Consider the following 19,381-nt stretch of genomic DNA (forward strand, 5'->3'; position numbering starts at 1 on the left):
GCAAGAGGGGATCCTCTAGGCTTAAAGATGATAAATCAAGACAGTTGGCATGAGTTATAACTCATGCCTTTTTAGTTTCCTGCTAGAATTCTCAAGTATATTCTTTTCTACATACCACTGACTCTTTCAAAGTCCCTCCCAATTCCTCATGACAGAATCATTTTTCTCTCCTGGTTCCTGCCAGTTTTGTTGAGGAACACTTAAGAGCTATGGAGTGGGCCTCCTGCCTCCTTAGTCTCAGCCAATCCCACCTCAGCCATCTGTTCCCTTACCAGTTGAGTGGGCTGTGTAAAGAATTGGTGTTCATGTCCTTTCACCCCCTTTCCTGGCCAACTATTGCCAAGGCTTTAAGAAAAGAGAGGAGACAGAAAAGTGAGGTTCTTGTCAAGGTCAAGAGCCAGTGATCCATTCCAACCTCAGTGTCTGCATTTTCACAGGAGTCAGTTTTTCACGGCAGCACTAATGACTATGGCCAGGATGGGAGGGTCACTCTCCAGGGGTGAAGTCATGGAGACCACTGACAACTGGGAGAGCCAGCCTATGCCATATACCCCAAGCTCTATCAGCTCATTTGGGGGGGGCAGCTTTCCTCTAGACTCTCCTCCTAGAAATTCTGATTCAGTTGGTCTCGAGTGGTACTCAGAATCCATCACCTTAAACAAGCTCCCCAGATCATTTTGACACAGTCAGTTAATTCATTCACTCACTGGATCTACGTGCATTCAATGTATTTCTTTAAAGTTTATTCAGACAGTATACAATTGTACACAAAACACAGCTATGTTTCCAGCCTTTGTGAAGCTTCTATTACATACAGGATAAGACCATAAATGTCACAAATGAAATTATAAGTTGTGGTGAGTGCTGGTCCACATTCTAGACTGGCCAAATCTGACCTAATCCATGGCTGATTGGAAAAAGAAAAAAAATGTTTCCTCCAGAGACATTTGTAGCCTCCCTTCCTCCCCCTTTTTCTTTTCCTTCTCTTCACTTCTTTATCTACCTGACCCATTTCTGTGGGTCTGTTAAAAAGAAAATACCAATCACTAGACACTGTTGCTACCCATCTTCTTAGCCAACATGTTTTTGAAGGGCAGAATGATGCTGAGACAGAGCAGTGGACATTTTAAATCTAGTCTTCACTATATCCTTACCTAGCAAGGCGACCTCCAAGTCATAAGCTTTCTGGGTGCCTATTCCTTAGGTAGTTACTGACTGAAACTGTATGGCTTCTGAGAGTTCCTTCCTCCATCCCAGCAAGTGCATGATTTTCAAGACAAGTACAGTTCAAGTTCTTTAGATGAATGAAAAGAGTTGAAAGGAGAAATGACAATTTTCTAGTCCCACTCCCCTACTCTTGAAGAGGATGGGATCGAGGGCATGATCAGAGAGATCCGAATTCAAATCTCACCATCCGTCTGCTGTATAAACGTGGCTAAATTATTTAAATTCTATCTGTTTATACTCAGAGCATAAAGACACTGGTTATATCAACCAATTAGAACTTCAATGATATTAGAATTAGAATTCACTTAGAATTAAATGAAATAACATATTCAAAGTGCTTAAAACAGTACCTAGCAAAGAGCAGAAAACATAATAAAAGGACCTTTTGTTACAACAGATTCCTATCTATTGTCATCTCATCCACTTACCTGAAAACAATTCTTTTACACCTTATCTATGAATTAATTACTTTATTTAACATTTTAACTTTTTTATTCTTTATTCTTACTTTTAAAAATTATGCACTGGATGCCTTTTCCTCTACTTCTCTATTTAATACATATGTGTGACATGTAGGTGTAGGAGCATGTCTGTGTGCCTGTTGATGGGGATATAGGGATCTATATATAAACGCCAATATCGCGTACAGCACTTTCTCCATTTTACTAACATTTGCAGAAAATTAAGGGGAGTATTTTCTTCACATAGCCAACTTAACACTCTCAAAAACAAAAACCAGAGGTTTTTTTCCATTGAAATAAATATTGCCCACAGAGCCTACGTCAGGCAGACCTGGCATGACCTTGTTAGAACAGATAAAAGACCAAGTTGGTGGGTTTGGACTGTGATAACAGGTGCAGCTCCTGTGGCTGGAACTGAGCTGAGATGAGAAGGCTTATGCCAAGTGGCAAAAGGACAGCTTGAAAGTAAGCAAGGGAGAGAGGTGCCTGGAGGAGATGTGGGCACAGGAACCATAAGGGAAGAGTGAGAAGTAGGTGGCATGACAAACTCATTGCTGGCTTTCAACTTGTGAAATTAAGAATGAGCAGTGATATCTAGTAAAATACACATTGCTGAGTCCTCACTTACTAAACACATTAGTATAAAAGCATTTCAAACACATTTTATTTCTATGTATGTTTGTTCAGTTAATTGATATTTCCTTCAAAAGTGAAATAGTAGGGTTTTTTTTTTCTGTTTGTGTCATAATTATTAGAATCATAGTCAAGTGCCATTAAAATGGTTCAGACATCACATTGCATCATAATTTCAGACTCCAGTGTGGGAATCTTGAGGTCCCCAAACAACCAATTTCCTCAGGGACAGTCCTGCACTTTCAATGTTCACAGCTTGGCTCTCTTGACATTGCTCAGGGAACACCAGTTAGGTAATTGTCTCTCCAGTGCCAGGAAACGAACCACTAAGAAGTTCTATACACACAGCTATTTTGCAAAAAATATCTTATCGTTTACCAATGTTGCCTCTCCATGAAATGCACACGGCATAAAAGAACAGAGTCTAAATAGAAACCTCAACTCTGAGTGCATTTCAAGGGCTAGCAAAGCTGAACCCCCCAAGGCTGGATAATACCAGTGTCAATAATATCTAAAGCAGAAACCTAAAGCTATCAAGAGCTATTCCCATATTGCAGTGACTTCGTTCTCAGTACAGACCAAGCATTTTTGAGAAGACCTTCCAAAATCTTCACACATCAGAGGTTTTCCTTTCCTCAAAGTTTTACGTCAGTCAGAAGTATCCTTTGCTTCCTAAGAATGCTGCTGGATAACATCAAATAACACATCAGGCTTCAGCAGCTGCACTCCACACACAGGAGAAAGCCTTGCCAGCCTGGATTTGCAAAGGTGGTCACGGTCTAAGGAAATCCCTTCATTTGGAGGGTAAGAGAAGTAAGCCGATGGGATGTCACCATCCCTGACTGAGAAGGGAAAATGACTGTTGGTCCTAGAAAACCAGAGTGAAAGGAAATAACCCACTTTCTGGTAATTTATTTATAGCCTAGTGAACCCATACCAAGATACTACTAGAATAAAATCCAGACCTGCCACTTATTCAGCAAGCTAGAAAAACAGCCGAGGAGTTCCCATAGTGGCTCAGCGGTTAGCAACCTGACTAAGATTCATGAGGATGCGAGTTCAATTCCTGACCTTGCTCAGTGGGTTAAGGATCTGGCCTTGCCATGGGCTGTGGTGTAGGTCTCAGACACAGCTCAGATCTGGTATTGCTGTGGCTGTGATGTAGGCCAGCAGCTGTAGCTCTGATTCGACCCCTAGCCTGGGAACCTCCATGTGCTGCCAGTGCAGCCCTAAAAAGCAAAAAACAAAACAAAACAAAAAAAAAAACAGCTGAGAACTTAACCAGAGAGGCAGGAAAATGAGTGACAAAAGCACAGGCTCTGGTTCAAGACAGTCTGGGCTGAAATCCTGCTCCACCATTCGTCAGTATGTGATCTAAGGCAAGTTTTGTATTAGTACAATGGAAACAACACTAGCAATTACGTCATTATATTTGTTGTCCCTGTCTCTATAGTAATAGGTAATCACAGCATTATGTGTAGAGAAAAAAAAAAAAAAGCTTTCTAAAACCTTTCTCCTTAAAGGTCCTTAATATACTTACATTAGACTGATTCCACTATTTTAGATGGCCCCTTTTAAGGTTATTTAAAGAAAATGACTGCAGATGTTATAACTTATTATACCTATAACTATTTTAGAGCATAAGGTAATGGAGCCTGAGCAATATCATTATCATATTGCTTTTTGCCCATTTGGGATATTTTTAAGGGGGCAATGGGGAAATATATGTAAATTTTAAAAGAAAAAGAGATGAAGGAGAAAAAAGCTTAGAATTTCCACATCCACATTAGTACATTTAAAGAAACTGAGCTATACTTCTACTGACCTTATGTCCAATAATCAATTTGGAAAAGGGTGATGAAAAACATTTTAGTTTAAGTCACACTTATTTTATAGCATCTTAGACACTGGAGTTTGACACAAATTATGTCTTCCTTTATTTTCCATTTTGTTTTGCCCTTCAACAAAAGTAAAATATGATTGTTTAAATTTTTTTTCAAATATTTTAAAAACATATAACCTGGAGAGTAAAAGGCCTCTATTGGTCCCCCAATCCAACACATACACACACACAATCACTGTAAGATGCTGGTGTATATTCTTCCAGAATTTTTTCATATTACATATTAATAGTCAGCAGGTGTTTTGTTTTGTTTTGTTTGCCTTTTCTAGGGCCACTCCCACGGCATATGGAGGTTCCCAGGCTAGGGGTCCAATCGGAGATGTAGCCGCCGGCCTACGCCAGAGCCACAGTAACGCGGGATCCGAGCTGTGTCTGCAACCTACACCACAGCTCACGGCAACGCCGGATCGTTAACCCACTGAGCAAGGGCAAGGATCGAACCAGCAACCTCATGGTTCCTAGTTAGATTCATTAACCACTGCGCCACGACGGGAACTCCAGTTTTTTTAAATAGGAAGAAGTCCACCACTTACCAAAATAAGCCCTGATATTAGTGAGGAAGTGCCTGTCAGGGCCACGTAGAACTTCGGTGTCAGTGTGTTCAAAAACATGCTTACTGAAAAAAAAAAGAGAGAGGGAAAGAAGAGGGAACATATGAATACGTCATCAATAAAACCAACTCACATTTTTCTTTCTGGTGTAATTCTTAGAATCATAGTCAAGTGCCATTAAAATGGTTCAGCATTATACAGTCTTGGAATAGTAGGTTCAAGTTATATATTCTAAAAGACAACAACTACATACAAAGAGAAGGAGCAGCTTTTTCATTTCTACCTCCCAAAACTATCGTTGTGAAGATTTTCAGATTCACAGCCAGTGAGGAGTCAAATCAAAGCTGGTTACTAAACTGTTAGGCAAGAATAGAAGATGTCCTAACATGTTTGTGGGACCCACACATCAGAGTCCTTGACGAGCTAACAAGTAGCATTTCAACCTTGGAATAAATGCAAAAATAACTATATTAAAGTTATTAAAGATTCTAATACCAAAGTTACCCCTTAAAAAGAAAGGACAAGTTGATAAAAATTAACAGATACTTGTAAAAGTTTTTTTCCTGTTTTTTATTTACAAGGTCATTAGACTGCTCATCAAAGTAACTGGATGCAGTAAAGATGGAAAATAAGCCACTAAAAATGAATATGTACTGTCAGGGACCTTCCTGACCAGCTCCTGCTGCTCTGTTCATATCAACTACATAGTTCATCTGGTTGTTCATTACGTGATGTCACTTATACATTTTATTAGTATATCTGAAGTCATTATTTATATCTAGATATTACACAGAACTTAGACTATTAACAGCAACTGACCTAAAGGGTTTTTGCACACATATTCACATTTTCTTTACTAAATTTGTTTGTGGAAGGGGATCACATTTAGTCCCAATTTAAAATGAAGGATGTTAAACGTAGGACTTTTATGTCATTAGGGGAAACGGCTTTAGCATTTGTCCTGAGCTCAGCCCAGAAGGCAAAGTCACCAACATGAATGGAGATCCCATGCTCACTCATTCAACAAATGCTTCTCTCTGTTTATGAATGAGACTGTGGACAAAGAATGGAAGCATGAACCAATCACAGATCTCACCCTCTGGAAGGCCAAAGTCTAGCTGGGAAACAGACAAGAAAACAAGAAGTCACCAGACAGCTTGAATAAGTGCATAGAAGGGCCCTGTGAACAGGATTTTATAAGAATACATAAAGGGTATGCATCTCAGGCTAGGGGTCAGGAAGATGTCCAGGAGAGTAAGCAGGAGTTACAAGACCAAAGTGGGCAAGAGGAGGAAAGGAAGGCAATGTGAGCCGAGGGAAGGGCCTGTTTTTTGGCGCTGAGGAAAGAGCACAGGCTTGCACAGGTTGAGGAGGGAAGGGGCTTAAGCTATGGACTCTTTGCAAAGGCACAGACAAGGAAGGGCACACTGATTCCATCCTTCCTGGCTACTGGGCATGCTGCCAATAAATACCCCTTCCCCACACTCACTTTAAATGAACGGGTTGGACAAGACTCAAGACTCATGGTCTGTCACTTGCAGTCACAAGAATCAGAACTACCACAATGTGCTCAGTTAATAGTCACAACTTGACTAAGTGCACTCTTGTGGGGAGGCAGGGAAAGGCAGAGGAGTGGTCAAGCTAGGGCAAAGGCAAGACGAGGTGCAGTTGAGGCAGTTCTGTGTGGCCAATAAAAAATACAAAATTGTGATTTGTCATTTCCCTGTAAAAGCCAGTAGAAGGAGGTAGATTTCTAAAAAGGAAAAATCAATCAAACAAATAACCCTAGAACTTGTAACTGCCAGTCTGATTCTGAGGAACCTAAAATTCTCAAATTCCTCTCCTCACACTATGAATGATCCTACATTTTACCATTATTTTTTTTAAAAAGTCACCAGGCAGAGTATTCACTTGGTTATTCTGCAGTTATAAACATTCGTATTTGTACCATATATTTTTCAGTTAAATTCTGGGGACAATATGAACATAGAATTCAATGAAATCCATTTCTAAAAGAAAGAGGGAAAGATTTGCCTGAAGTTGAAGTGCTTAGGCATCCCTGCTAACTCCCCAGCAACAAACGCATAAAAGAATAGAGGGAAAAGATTTTCTACTGAAAATCGCTGAGCCACTGGAGACAAAAGAATCAAGAATTAATTAAAAAGTGAAAAAAAAGCGATTTCTTTTCAAAGTGAGAAACATAAACATTCCATACTGTTAGTTTTACTTAAGATTGTATAGCAACCATAATTAATAATTAAAACATGCTTCTCTACTATACTCATATAGAAAGGTACTAGAGTTAGAAGAGTGAATGGTGGGCATTAAAAGAAATAGAGACACAAAGAGAGAATGAGGTAAGTAGAAATAAAAGCATTTAGAGAGTGGGAGGTATTCATTTAATAACCTATTTTATAGCCTTGCTGGATATTCTAGCTAATAATCATCCAGACATAACTTTTGACAAATCTGAGCATAAACATCAACAATTAGTACTTGCCAATTCAATCTTTCTACGTATTTAAAGTTTATAACAAAGTACTTTTACATATTAGAGAACTTAATGTTCACTTCAAACTCCATGAGGTCAATGTTATTATTCACAGTTTCACAGCTGGAGGCTGACAAAGCCCTGAACACCAGTTGTCCGGCCCCAGAGCTCAGGCTCATGGCATCACAGGGTGCACATGAAGATATCACTGAAAAGCATTAAGGAACAAAATAGCAAAAGAATAACAGCAGTCTTTCACTAGAAAAGAAGAGGAAGCACTAAATAAATGACAGTAAAAGATGGAAGTTTTTAATACTGAACTTATTTTACCACTGACTCTTAAAAGTAAGTCCACTGTAATCTTATCATCAGTGTACACAGCCCCAGGGTAGAAAGGCAGGAAGCCACCCTGAAAGGGGGCACCCAGTTAAAGATTCCCTTGTTACTTAAGAGGGTGCACCCTGAAAACTGGACTGCCTTAAACCTAGGAATACCTTGCCTCGTTTCATCAGGGTCACTTAGCAATTATTTTTGAAAATATATGAGGGCCTGGATAAAGTACCTAAAAACTGGGCCAGAAAACTGTGGAATGTGTGGTTTGAAACATAAACTGTGTTTTCCTGAAATCTACACACACATCAATATTATTTACCCTCTAGCAGCTGGGGCTAAGGCAAAACAAATAAAAAACAAACAGGTAAAGACTTATCTAGCTTTGGCAAGAACAAATTCATAAAATTATACCAATGTCCTATACCAACCCAGAAACTAAAATTAATGAGTTAGAAGGCTCTTCATTTGATCCAACTGGGCACTCTACCAGGAGACTGTTCAAAGAATACTGCGTCAGTTATTTGAGGGCAGCATCAGTGACTGTATCAGGAGATGTTCTGAAGATGCTGAACTTTAACTTGGCATAGTCTTCTCATTTAATTAATGAGTAAATGGGAAGGAATTACATACAGGCCTGAGAAGAAACTAGGTGGGAGGGGTGGGTAAATGGACTGAAAACTGAATGACTTTTCTAGATCACAGAAGACAGGAGGTAAGAAGATGATACAACAGGTCAACTGTGGGAAGTGAAGAATCACTCCTGGGAGAAGCAAACTGGAAGACCAGAGGGCTTACTCAAGAGTTACACTGAACAGCCCTATGAGGCCCAGTCCTTAAGGAGCCAGCCACGTTTCTGGCCCTTGTGACAGTAAGATTCTGCAGAGCACAAACAATTCCCAAATTACATTCCTGGAAAAGACATTCTGTAAAACAGAGTGAGCACATATGGAGTGTTTGACTCCTTGGGATGTATTTCGCCTTCACCTGGTACAGGCCCTTGAAAGAAAAGGTTCAAGCAGCATCAAAGACTTGAAGGTCCTGACTATATGGAATTGACTATGCAGTGTGACAAAGTCTAGGACACTCAAAAAATATCAGTCTGCTTTGTCCTGTGTTCCGTTTAGTGCTTTGCTAAAATTAGAAAGTTATAACAATCAGCAATCATTGAAATGATTAGGAATAAAGTCCCTAGGAAGAAAAGTTAAAGAAACTAAGTCTAGGGGTTCCTGCTGTGGCTCAACTGAATTGGCGGTGAGTGCTGGTACACAGGTTCAACCCCCAGCCCAGCGCAGCGGGTTAAGGATCCGGATCTGGCATTGCCACAGCAGCTGTCACTTGGAGGATCTGATCCCTGGCCTAGGAACTCCACATGCTGAGGAGCAGCCAAAAAAGAAGGAGAAAAAGAAAGAAAGAAAGAGAGAGGGAGAGAGAGAGGGAGAGGGAGAGGAAGGAAGGAAGGAAGGAAGGAAAAGAAACTTACTTAAGCTGGATGAAAAAAAATATGAAGAGATTTTGTGTAAAAGCATTATGCCTGGGAAAGAGCAGGGTTAGAAACCATGGTCTCTAAACATGAAATAACTGCAGTGGGGTGGCCCTGGGGAAATCCCACCCCCTCCCAGAGCTGCTCTGAGGCTCTAGGGAAACAGGCATTCCCTCAGGCCTTCAGTCCATACTTGCTGAGCCCGCCCTGGGCCAGATGCTGGGGATACACTAGCAAGCAGAGCACTGTCCCCGTCCCCAAGAGACTCACAATCCAAGAGGTAAGAGAGGGAAGTAAAGCAAGAAGCGAATGCATATCAAAGAGGACACAAGCGGGAGTTATGAGGACAGCACCCAAAAGGGGTTAGGCGATCAAGAAAAATTTCTGCAAAGAAAAGCATCCCATCTGAGACTTCTAGCACAAATCAAGAGTTATCCTGCTGTGGCGCAATGGGATCAGTGGCATCTCGGGAGCACTGGTACCCAGGTTCGATTCCTGGCCTAGCACAGCGGGTTAAGGATCTGGCATTGCAGCATAGGTCTCAGTCTCAGATTGGATCTGATCCCTAGCCCAAGGACTCACATGCCAGGGGGTGGCCAAAAAAAAAAAGAAGAAGAGTTAAAAGGTGGAATTACCTGTGGCTGCACGGGCAAGGGGACAGAGAGCCTGAAGGTGCATGCCTGTGGGAGTAGAGGGAAGGGCAGTGCAGGTGTTCATGGGTATGCTGAGGCACAGGAGGGGAATTACATTAGATATGTGCACTGGCTTCCTGCGATGCCTGGTATCCAAATACACAGAATACTGACTGAGTAGCGAATGACTATTCCCAGATGAAGCAAATTAAAATGAGTCCAAATTGTATTCCTAAAAATCAAACGTGTTAGCTGCTATTTGGTACTCTCCAAAATTATTTATGGAGGATTTCTCTCAAATGATTTTCTGCAGTGAGTACACTACAATACGGCCTAACTGAAAGAACACTTAGGAAATAGGGAACTCTTGTATCCTTACTTTTCTTAGTAAATAAATGTAAGTAATACATATCTCAACACTAGAGGAAATCTATAATTTTGAGGCTGTTTCACTGTCTATAACATAAGAATAATATGTATAATACAGGGTTATTGTGAGAACTAAACATGATAGTATTGGCAAAATACCTAACACAGTAGACCCCATCAAATAATATTATTGTTTTTTAGGTTTACGTTACAGTTCCCTTTGGGACTGGGCATCTTATATTATCACAGCATAGAAAGCAGAGGAGACTGAGCTAACGTATAAACAATAGCAGCAGTAATAGTCACTTAGCTTTACCGACCACCTTCTATGTGCCTAGCACTGTGGTACAAACCATGGCCTAAGAAGCAAATCACCTGTACTGTGATCTGTCTTTATGTTAAACATGGATGCCCTATAAGACACATGAAGAGTCAGTTAATAGAAGAGTCCTTTTAACTGGATTCTAGCTGCTTGAGATGGAACTAAACTTCAGGATGAGTTTGAAAGCAGTCATTTTAGAAGGCAAAGAAATTACTGAATCCCTGACATCTACCATGTGACCCTAAAGTTCTGATCTCTGCCTTACCAGATGCTATGGGAACAATCAATTCAGCCACAAGTTACGTGGGAACCACCTGCAGTCCTGTTCCTTAGTTTCTTCAAGTCCCTTTGGGATTCAGGACATACGCTATATTAAAGCCTAAACCACATCCTAAGCATTCTGGTTTACAAATGTTTTAACAGCAAGGGATGAATAATAACAAGACTTTCCAGGCCCTGAAATAAGGACATCAAGGTAGAGTAGGAACTGCCTGCTTCATGCAAAATCACTATGTCTGATTTAGTTACAGAAAGTACAGAGTTCTATACCTATAGCGCACATTAAGGCACATGTTCTTCTAGAAGGAACCCTCTATCAGACTGTTTTTTTCAGACCTCCAAAGTGGTTAGGGAACACACTGGAATAGTTTAATCCAATCCATAACTTGCATTTTTCTATGTGAGAATAGGGCATATTCTCTTCTTTCATTTCATTATTCTTTCAACCCTCCTATCCTTTCTCTTCTTTCCTGTCGGCTTCCACAAAGTAAGGTTACAACATCACTTCTGCTCTTTCTAAGTCACCAAAGGGCAAGAGAGTGAAAAATGTAAGCTTAATAGCTTACTTACACACATGCTACTTTTGAAAATTTTTCCAGATTGCGCAGCTTTTAAAATTAAAGAACTTACCCTTTTTCCCAAAACAACACTGTGATGGACAAACCCAAGCGTAACCCTCACTGACCCCTGCTTTCTGGTGTTCGTACCTTCATGCAACTCCCTCCCCATGAATGGGGGTGGGGTACGTGACTTGCTTCTAACAAACAGATATGTAAGATACCATTTTGATAGCAGACATGCCAGACATTCTCCCTGCTAGTTCAAGGAAGTAAGTGGCCATGATGGGAAGCCCCTGTGACAGTGGACTCCAAGCAGCCTCTAGTGGGTGGCCTCTGTCCAACAGCCAATACTAAACAGAAGTCCTCAGTTCCACAGCAATGATTTCTGCCAACAGTGAGCTTAGAGGTAGAGTCTCCCTCAGTTGAGCTTGCAGATAAGATCACAGCCTGGTAGACATCCTGATCATAGCCTGGTAAGACCCACTGTAACTGTGACCCATCAAACTGTGCCTGTAACTCCAGACCCACAGAAACCATGAGATAATAAGTGTGTGCTGTTAGGCTGCTATTCCTGTGGTCATTTTTATGCAGGAATATAAAACTGATACAATAATGTATAATTCATGAAAGTGAAATCCATGTGGACATCTGATAACTCTGGCTACATGCAGTAAGCCCAGAGAGGGTGTTAGGATAAGCCAACTCAATCTGTCCCAAGAACTTCTTTCTCAACTGTTCATAAATAAAATGTAACTTTAAACTCTGCTGCCATGACAGTACATTATTCCACATGCTGATCTGTGATTGTCTTTGCAAATCCACTAATGTTAGAGTAAAAGCTCAGAGGAATTTTTTAAAATACGGAAATCAAGTATCTTTATTTTACCCTAGTAAATGATCTTTTCTTAAAAAGGGCACATTTTAAATATACAACACTTGCGCATTTAAAAAAAAAATCATTTTTACATCTGTAAAATGGCATCAATTCAACATGATTAAAAGCACACCAGGAACACAGTTTCTCATTTGTTGCTTCTACTTCCCCTCTCCTTGCCCTTCACCCCTAGTCTCTTCGGGCTCTGATAAGGTCTCAAGCTTTTAAGCACCACAATTCCCTGAATAAATCCTGGGGCATTCATCCTTGAGAGGAAAAAGACATGGAAGTATATTTTTAGACCTGTTCTTATGGCAAGAAACCCTCATAAATCATTCTGTCTACTATTCCCTCTACTCTTGACGTTGCCTTGGCAACTTTACAGGTATAATGTTTCTGCTTTACTGGGCATCTGGCTCCACTGAGAAGTAGAACCGAACACATTCTTTCTTTCCTCAGCTGTGATCTGGGAAACTATATCAGAGCAGTGTTCAATCTTCACGGCTCCCTGTCCCTTGCTGGAGGGAGGCCATCTGTCAAGCCATGAGGGACTGTCCAAAGCCGGGTCACATACAAACCTCGGTAAGCCAAAAGGACAAGTGAAGCAAGATCTCAGATGATCTGCTCTCTTTTATTTACAAGGAGGCTGACAGTGAGGAACTATAGTCAAGAACAAGAGAGAGGCTTGTACAAGTCTTTTACATTTTTAGCCATTTAAAACTTGCTTTAATTTAGGATTGAAGATTTAGGAAACTTTTTGTTTCTCATAAACTATTTAACATCAGGAAGGAGAAAAAGACATATTAGCTTGTAATGGGAGAAATCTTCCCCATACTTATTCTGCAGAGAGACAGAAGCCTTGAGGAGACATGGTCCTCCAGGCTCTGGGCATCTCTATTCTAGAAGCACTCACAGTGCCTCTATCACCCAGCACCCAGCACAGAGCCTGGGCCATGGGGCTACTCAATGGGCGATGAATGCTGCGTGCCTGCATAAGGGCAGAGTGTTAGGTGATAAAAGTTATAACGATCATTCCCCAAGAATTCTTATTTAAAAAAGACAAACAACTTCCTGTATCTTGAAAAACTGAAAGTCTTTGGTGGCTGTGACCACATCTTTTGGTATGTGTGCATGCATGCATGCATGCATGTGTGTTGTGTGTATGTTTATAACCACTACTCACTGATAACTCAGGAAGGTTCAGACATATTATCCTCACAAAACAAGACGCTGGTGATGGAGAGTCCTCAGAAATGAGTTATCTGGGGGTAGTTAAGGACCTATTCTATTAAAAAACAGACATTTGCTTTTTAAAGAAATTTTACTAGGAAATCTTTCTAAAATGTATTAATGCTTGACTGCATCTTTACACAGAATATCCAGAAAATATTTCAATCTTTAATTGATGGTTCTAAGTCATCAAAATAAACTATAGTACTGTGCTAGCATTCTGCAATATTTTTAGAAAGTATTCAAGTACTCTATGCTTTTTCTCTCCAAAATGAAGTGACACCAGACTAGTATGGGTTTTGTTTTTTTTTTTTCAGTTTTTCTCATACCATTTTTGTCACCTGATATGAAATTATTTGTTGTTCCTGTGTGCCTTCTTCAAACTGCTTCCTCTCCTTCTTTTTAATATGCCACTTTAAAATCCATTGTTCTTTCAAAGACAGGTGAACAACTTTGATCATTCAATAAATATTGATGTTTAATATATGTTGAATATTGTAAAATGCTGGGGATACAGAGATATATAATACACAGTTCTTGTCCTCAAGGTGCTCCAAATTTTATAAAAGGGGCAGACATGGAAACAAATTAACAGGCAATTATTATTCTGAGTATTACACTGGAAATAGAAAGTCGGTACTCCTAACTCAGCCTTGGGCTAGGATGGGGGACAGGATGTGCATCAAAGAGTGCCCCTTTGAGAAGACAGTTAGGAGACCCAAAGGACGGGCACTGAAACTGTGTAAAAGACCTGTGGTCTCCCACTGGTAACGCCTGGATGGTTATCTATATGTGCTATATACACTGGCCTTCTTTTCTGAGAGTATACTGGTTTGAGGAGTTGAAATGACAGGATTGCTGCATTCTAGAAAGGTGTAGTATCACTGTAGTGAGCTCTAGTACATACTTTTATAGGATGGCTGTAATCAGGGTTGTATAAGAACATTCTTTCCATGGTTCCTGTGTTCACACTGGAGGGTTGCAAAACGCTCCTCACAGAATCAGCCATGCAAAATGTGCTTGGACTTTTCCATCATCTTGAAAAGAATTTGGTCGTCAACTTCTCGTCTACCCTCCCTTTACTGGGATTTTTTTTTTTTAAGTAAAAGAAGCCTTAATGGTTTGATTTGGGAAGACTACATGCTACAAAGTTCATTACTAGAGGGCTAGAATAGAGATAACTACCTAAAGGGTTCAAAATACTCGTGGCCATCAGCTGTCTGAACATATAACTGTTAAATCTAAGATGTGTGAAAATAACTAAGAAAGGTATTCATATTAGCAAGAGGAATGGAATAGTCATCTATAACATAAAACATCTTTCAGGAAGTGCTCTATATTTATTAATATTAGCTAGTTCATTCATTTATCCAAAATGTATTTAGCTTATACAAAGTACAAGACACTAAACTAGGCCCTGGGGTTGTGAAATCAAATAATAGAGATTGACCTTGAGAAAGGAAAATAAGATGCCCATACAAATAATACAGGACAGAATATGAAACATATCAGAAGAGAGGTAAGATAAAATCTAGAGAAAGAAAAAGAAAATATTGCTTCTGGATAGAAGAAGGATCAGAGAAGCTTAATGAATGAGATGTCCTTCCTTTTGGGCTTTTAAAGAAAGATAAGAAGAGCACAAGGCTTGAGTGGAGAAAAGAGAGTGTGTAGACTCCAGACAGATATTACAACACATACAAAGGAACTGGGTTGGAGTACAAGGCAGACGAGGAGAAGCTGTGGAAGAGAATGTTGGCCCAAATGCCAGGCCAAGAAAATCAGACTTGACATAGCAGACAGTGAGAAAATACTCACCATTCATGAACAGAGATATGAACAAGACAGATACGTCTGGTAGTAATAAAGCAGTATGTACACTGTATGGCTTGAGGAGCTACTGCAGAGGGGAGCTCCTATAATACCACTAGGATGGGCAGTTGGGCGTAACACATGTGGCAGAGATAAATTCAACAGGATTTGGCTCTTAACAATAAGATAAAAAGGGTAAGAGTTTAGAGAATGTTGGCAAAGTGGGGCCAAAGTCAAATTGCAAAGGATTAAAGACATTTAGTAAGCGGTAAGGAAATTACAGCAATAAGCACAGGCTACTTCTACAGGAAGTCTGACAGGAAAGAAAAGAAGCAAGTTTATCATTAAGTGTGACTTAAGTTAAAAGAAAATATAAATAGCACCTTATGAGTTAGCAAGTGAATTAGGAATAAAACTCAAACCTTTATTCCACTGCAACAAGATTAGCCCTTCTAAGAAATCCAATACTGGTTTATTCTTATACCAAACTTTTAAAGATATATGGTTCATCATTAGAAATGTGTTTACTTTCTCTGAGATTCTTCTCTCTATATGTCTTAAAGAATAATTTTAAGAGAGAAGTACTTTAATTGACATGATTTTGAGCATAACACATATGTACATTCCTATTTTATCCATTGGGATTAAATAACAAAGCAAAAATAAATTTTTCTATTCTGTTTATCTGATTTTTGTACTATGTAAAAATTTCTTTGCTCTGTACTGTAATCTTCTGCTAACTTACAGCTGAAGAGTTTGCTCAAAGGAAGATAATAGTTTGGGCCAGAGAAGTAACTAAATTTGACTTTAAGTTAGATATTTCTTTTTATTATATTCTTCAGAAGTTCTATGACTAAGCTTCTTTTCTTTCGAGTGAAAAGCTGCTTTACAACAGAAGGTCTGCTGGAAGCTGTGTTAAGGCTATTTCCTTTTGGGTAAGAATGCATAACCCACAGAGTTAAGAAGCCATCAGGGAAACCACTGGACAGGCCAATAGTTTAGTATTCAACTGCTCCAACTGCCTAGTTGTCCAAAATAAGCTCTTGATCTTTTATAGTATCCGGTCTAAATATAAGGCCGGATACTACAAAACTCTTGGAGGAAAACATAGGCAGAACACTCTCCGACATAAACTGCAGCAATGTCTTTTCAGATCCACCTCCTAGAGTAAAACAAAAATGAAATGAAAGTAAAAACAAATTAAATGAAAATAAAAACAAAAATAAAAAAATGGGGCCTCATTAAACTTAAAAGCTTTTGCACAGCAAAGGAAATCATAAACAAAACAAAAAGACAACCTACAGAACTGGAGAAAATATTTGCAAATTAAGTGACTAACAAAGGATTAATTTCCAAGATACACAAACAACACATGCAGCTCAATATCAAAGAAAAACTACAACCCAATCAAATAATAAGCAGGTCTAAAGAGACATTTCTCCAAAGAAGGCATATGGATGGCCAAAAAACACATGAAAAGACGCTCAGCATTGTTAATTTTTAGAGAAATGCAAATCGAAACTACTATGAGGTACCACTTTACACCAGCCAGAATGGCCATCATCAAAAAGTCCACAAACAGTAAATGCTGGAAAGGGTGAGGAGAAAAGGGAACCTCTCATGCCACTGGTAGGAATGTAAATTAGTACAGCCGCCATGGAAAACAGTATGGAGGTTCTTCAAAAAACTAAAAAAACTGCCATATAATCCAGCAACCCTACTCCTGGGCATCTATCCAGAGAAAACCATAATTCGAAAATGTACATGCACCCCAGTGTTCACTGCAGCACTATTTATAATAGCCAAGGCATGGAAGCAACCTAAATGTCTATCAACAGAGGAATGGATAGAGATGCAGTACACATATACAATGGAATACTATTCAGCTATAAAAAAGAATGAAATAATGCCATTTGCAGCAACATGGATGGACCTAGAGATTATCATACTAAGTGAAGTTAGTTTAGACAAACATCATATGATATCACTTATATGTGGAATCTTTTTAAAAAGGATACAAATGAATGTATTTGCAGAACAGAAACAGACTCACAGCCTTTGAAAACAAACTTATGGTTACCAAAGGGGACAGGTTGGGGGAGTAGGGATCGAGTGTGGGGATTGGGATTGGCATGTGCACACTGTGGTATAGGGAATGTCTGGACAATGGGGACCTGCTGTATAGCACAGGGAATTCTAGCCAATGTTCTGTGATAATCTATATGAGAAAAGAATCTGAAAAAGAATGAATCGTGTATACGTATAACTGAATCACTTCGTTGTACAGCAGAAGTCATCACAACATTGTAAATCAACTATACTTTACTAAAACCTAAAAAAAAATTTTAAAATAAGCCCTTGGATTCATTATTTTCAATTCCAGTAACTAGATTTGGCTTTGCATTTGCATCAATGACTGGTTACTATTCTAGAGGGCACTTAAAATTATTTCCCCAGGTCCAAAATTGGCAGAAAATTATAAGTAATAAATCACAAATGAAACCAGCTTTAAGTAACATCTAGAAGTGACAGTCAGTGGAAAACCACAGCACTGCTATTTTCAAATATTGGTAAGATAATCTTTTTAAAAAATCTATTAAAAGATGTGTCTATATTCCAGATCCCCTGTGTCGTCCTTAATACAAATGCTCCCAATGCCTGTGGATAGTCTTTTTCTCCCTTTCAAATCTATTTTTATTGTCTCAAATAGTTTTCAGACATTGTCATCCTTCACTGTGAATGACCCATTCACCTGCAATATAGAAAGAAAGAAAGAAAGAAAGAAAGAAAGAAAGAAAGAAAGAAAGAAAGAAAGAAAGAAAGAAAGAAGGAAGGAAGGAAGGAAGGAAGGAAGGAAGGAAGGAAGGAAGGAAGGAAGGAAGGAAGGAAGGAAGGAAGGAAGGAAAGAAAGAAAGAAAGAAAGAAAGAAAGAAAGAAAGAAAGAAAGAAAGAAAGAAAGAAGGAAGGAAGGAAGGAAGGAAGGAAGGAAGGAAGGAAGGAAGGAAGGAAAGAAGGAAGGAAGGAAAGAAAGAAAGAAAGAAAGAAAGAAGGAAAGAAGGAAGGAAGGAAGGAAGGAAGGAAGGAAGGAAGGAAGGAAGGAAAGTTATATGTTTTAAGTAGCAATTGCCCAATGCCTAGTTGCTTAGAAAACAGTTTACCTAAAAGTGGATCAGTAGTTGGTTAAAACCCAGAGTTAATGAGGCCACAGTCCTGGGTCTGAATGAGTCAGTAAACCTCATACCAAGAAATCCTGTGCCACAAACTCAGAAAGCACCTCTGGCCAGCTGTATTTTAAATAGGTATTACCACTCAGAGGCCAACTATCACATTACTACAAGACACCTGCATTTTAAAATTTTTTAAAAAGTGGGTTAAATTGCAAGCTTTTTTTTTTCCCAAAACTTTCTAAAAAACACAAAGTGTTTTAAAAAACTTTCCCCTATGCCCCACTGAAAGAAAGAGAAAGAGAGACAGAGACAGAGAAAGAAAGGAAGGAAGGAAGGGAGGAAGGAAGGAAAGAAAGAAGAAAAAACTTCACACACAGCACTGCTAATGATAATCTGCACAGGCTAAGTTGTTCCTAGGAATAACTGCTGCGATAAAATCAGGCAAGCTGACAGATATAGAAACTAAAGCACAAAGAAATATTTAACATAACTACTCAGTAAGCAAGTACAGTAAGTATTTGCAAAAATGTCACTTTCAATATAATTCAGATCATTATCTGTAAAATGTCTAACACCATCATTATGGGGACAAAAAAGTGTCTTTGTCTTATCAAACCATACTTTTAAATAATTATTTCAGTTCAACACACTGTAGACAGAAAAGCTGACTAATATTTATTCAGTAGATGTTACTGCAGGCTATTACATGTCAGGCACTGTTGTAGATGTTTAACGTATATCCTTAATCATCTGATCCCCACCACAGCCCTGTAAAGTACGTTATTACTCCCATTCTTCTACATAGTTAGATGAATCTTGAATTGAACATGACTCAGCTGGACACTAAGGCTGTGCTCCTTCCTCTTAGGGACATAGGTCTATTTGGGGTAAGTGATATCACATTTGGGGAGATAAAACAGAGAGAAACCCCAAGTTTCCGGTTGCTGTTTGAGGTTTCCAGTGTTACTGCCTCTTTCGAAATGGCAACATGAGACCTGGTTGGGGGGGGGCCCTCTGGGATCTGAGTGCCACTCTTTATCACACAAACCTCAGGTGAAAT

The 19,381-nt window shown here is 39.3% G+C and overlaps 1 protein-coding gene across 50 annotated transcripts in view; it reads right to left on the reverse strand.

Moving 5' to 3' along the window:
* The window catches only part of ST7 (suppression of tumorigenicity 7), a 315,021-nt gene that overhangs the window by 167,224 nt on the left and 128,416 nt on the right, over nt 1-19,381 (reverse strand). For all 50 annotated transcript variants that reach the window (XR_014833022.1, XR_014833033.1, XR_014833028.1 and 47 more), the window contains 1 exon segment: nt 4,758-4,840. Coding sequence is in view for 19 of the 50 variants with exons in the window: in XM_021078412.2 (XP_020934071.1) it covers nt 4,758-4,840 (83 nt within the window). In the remaining 31 variants the exon portion in view is untranslated.

The sequence above is a fragment of the Sus scrofa genome, chromosome 18 (assembly GCF_054392235.1).
Source record: "Sus scrofa isolate SSC_HxYL_T2T_F1_AM1 chromosome 18, Sscrofa_HxYL_maternal_Yorkshire_Landrace_v2.0, whole genome shotgun sequence".
In the NCBI taxonomy this organism is placed as follows: Eukaryota; Metazoa; Chordata; class Mammalia; order Artiodactyla; family Suidae; genus Sus; species Sus scrofa.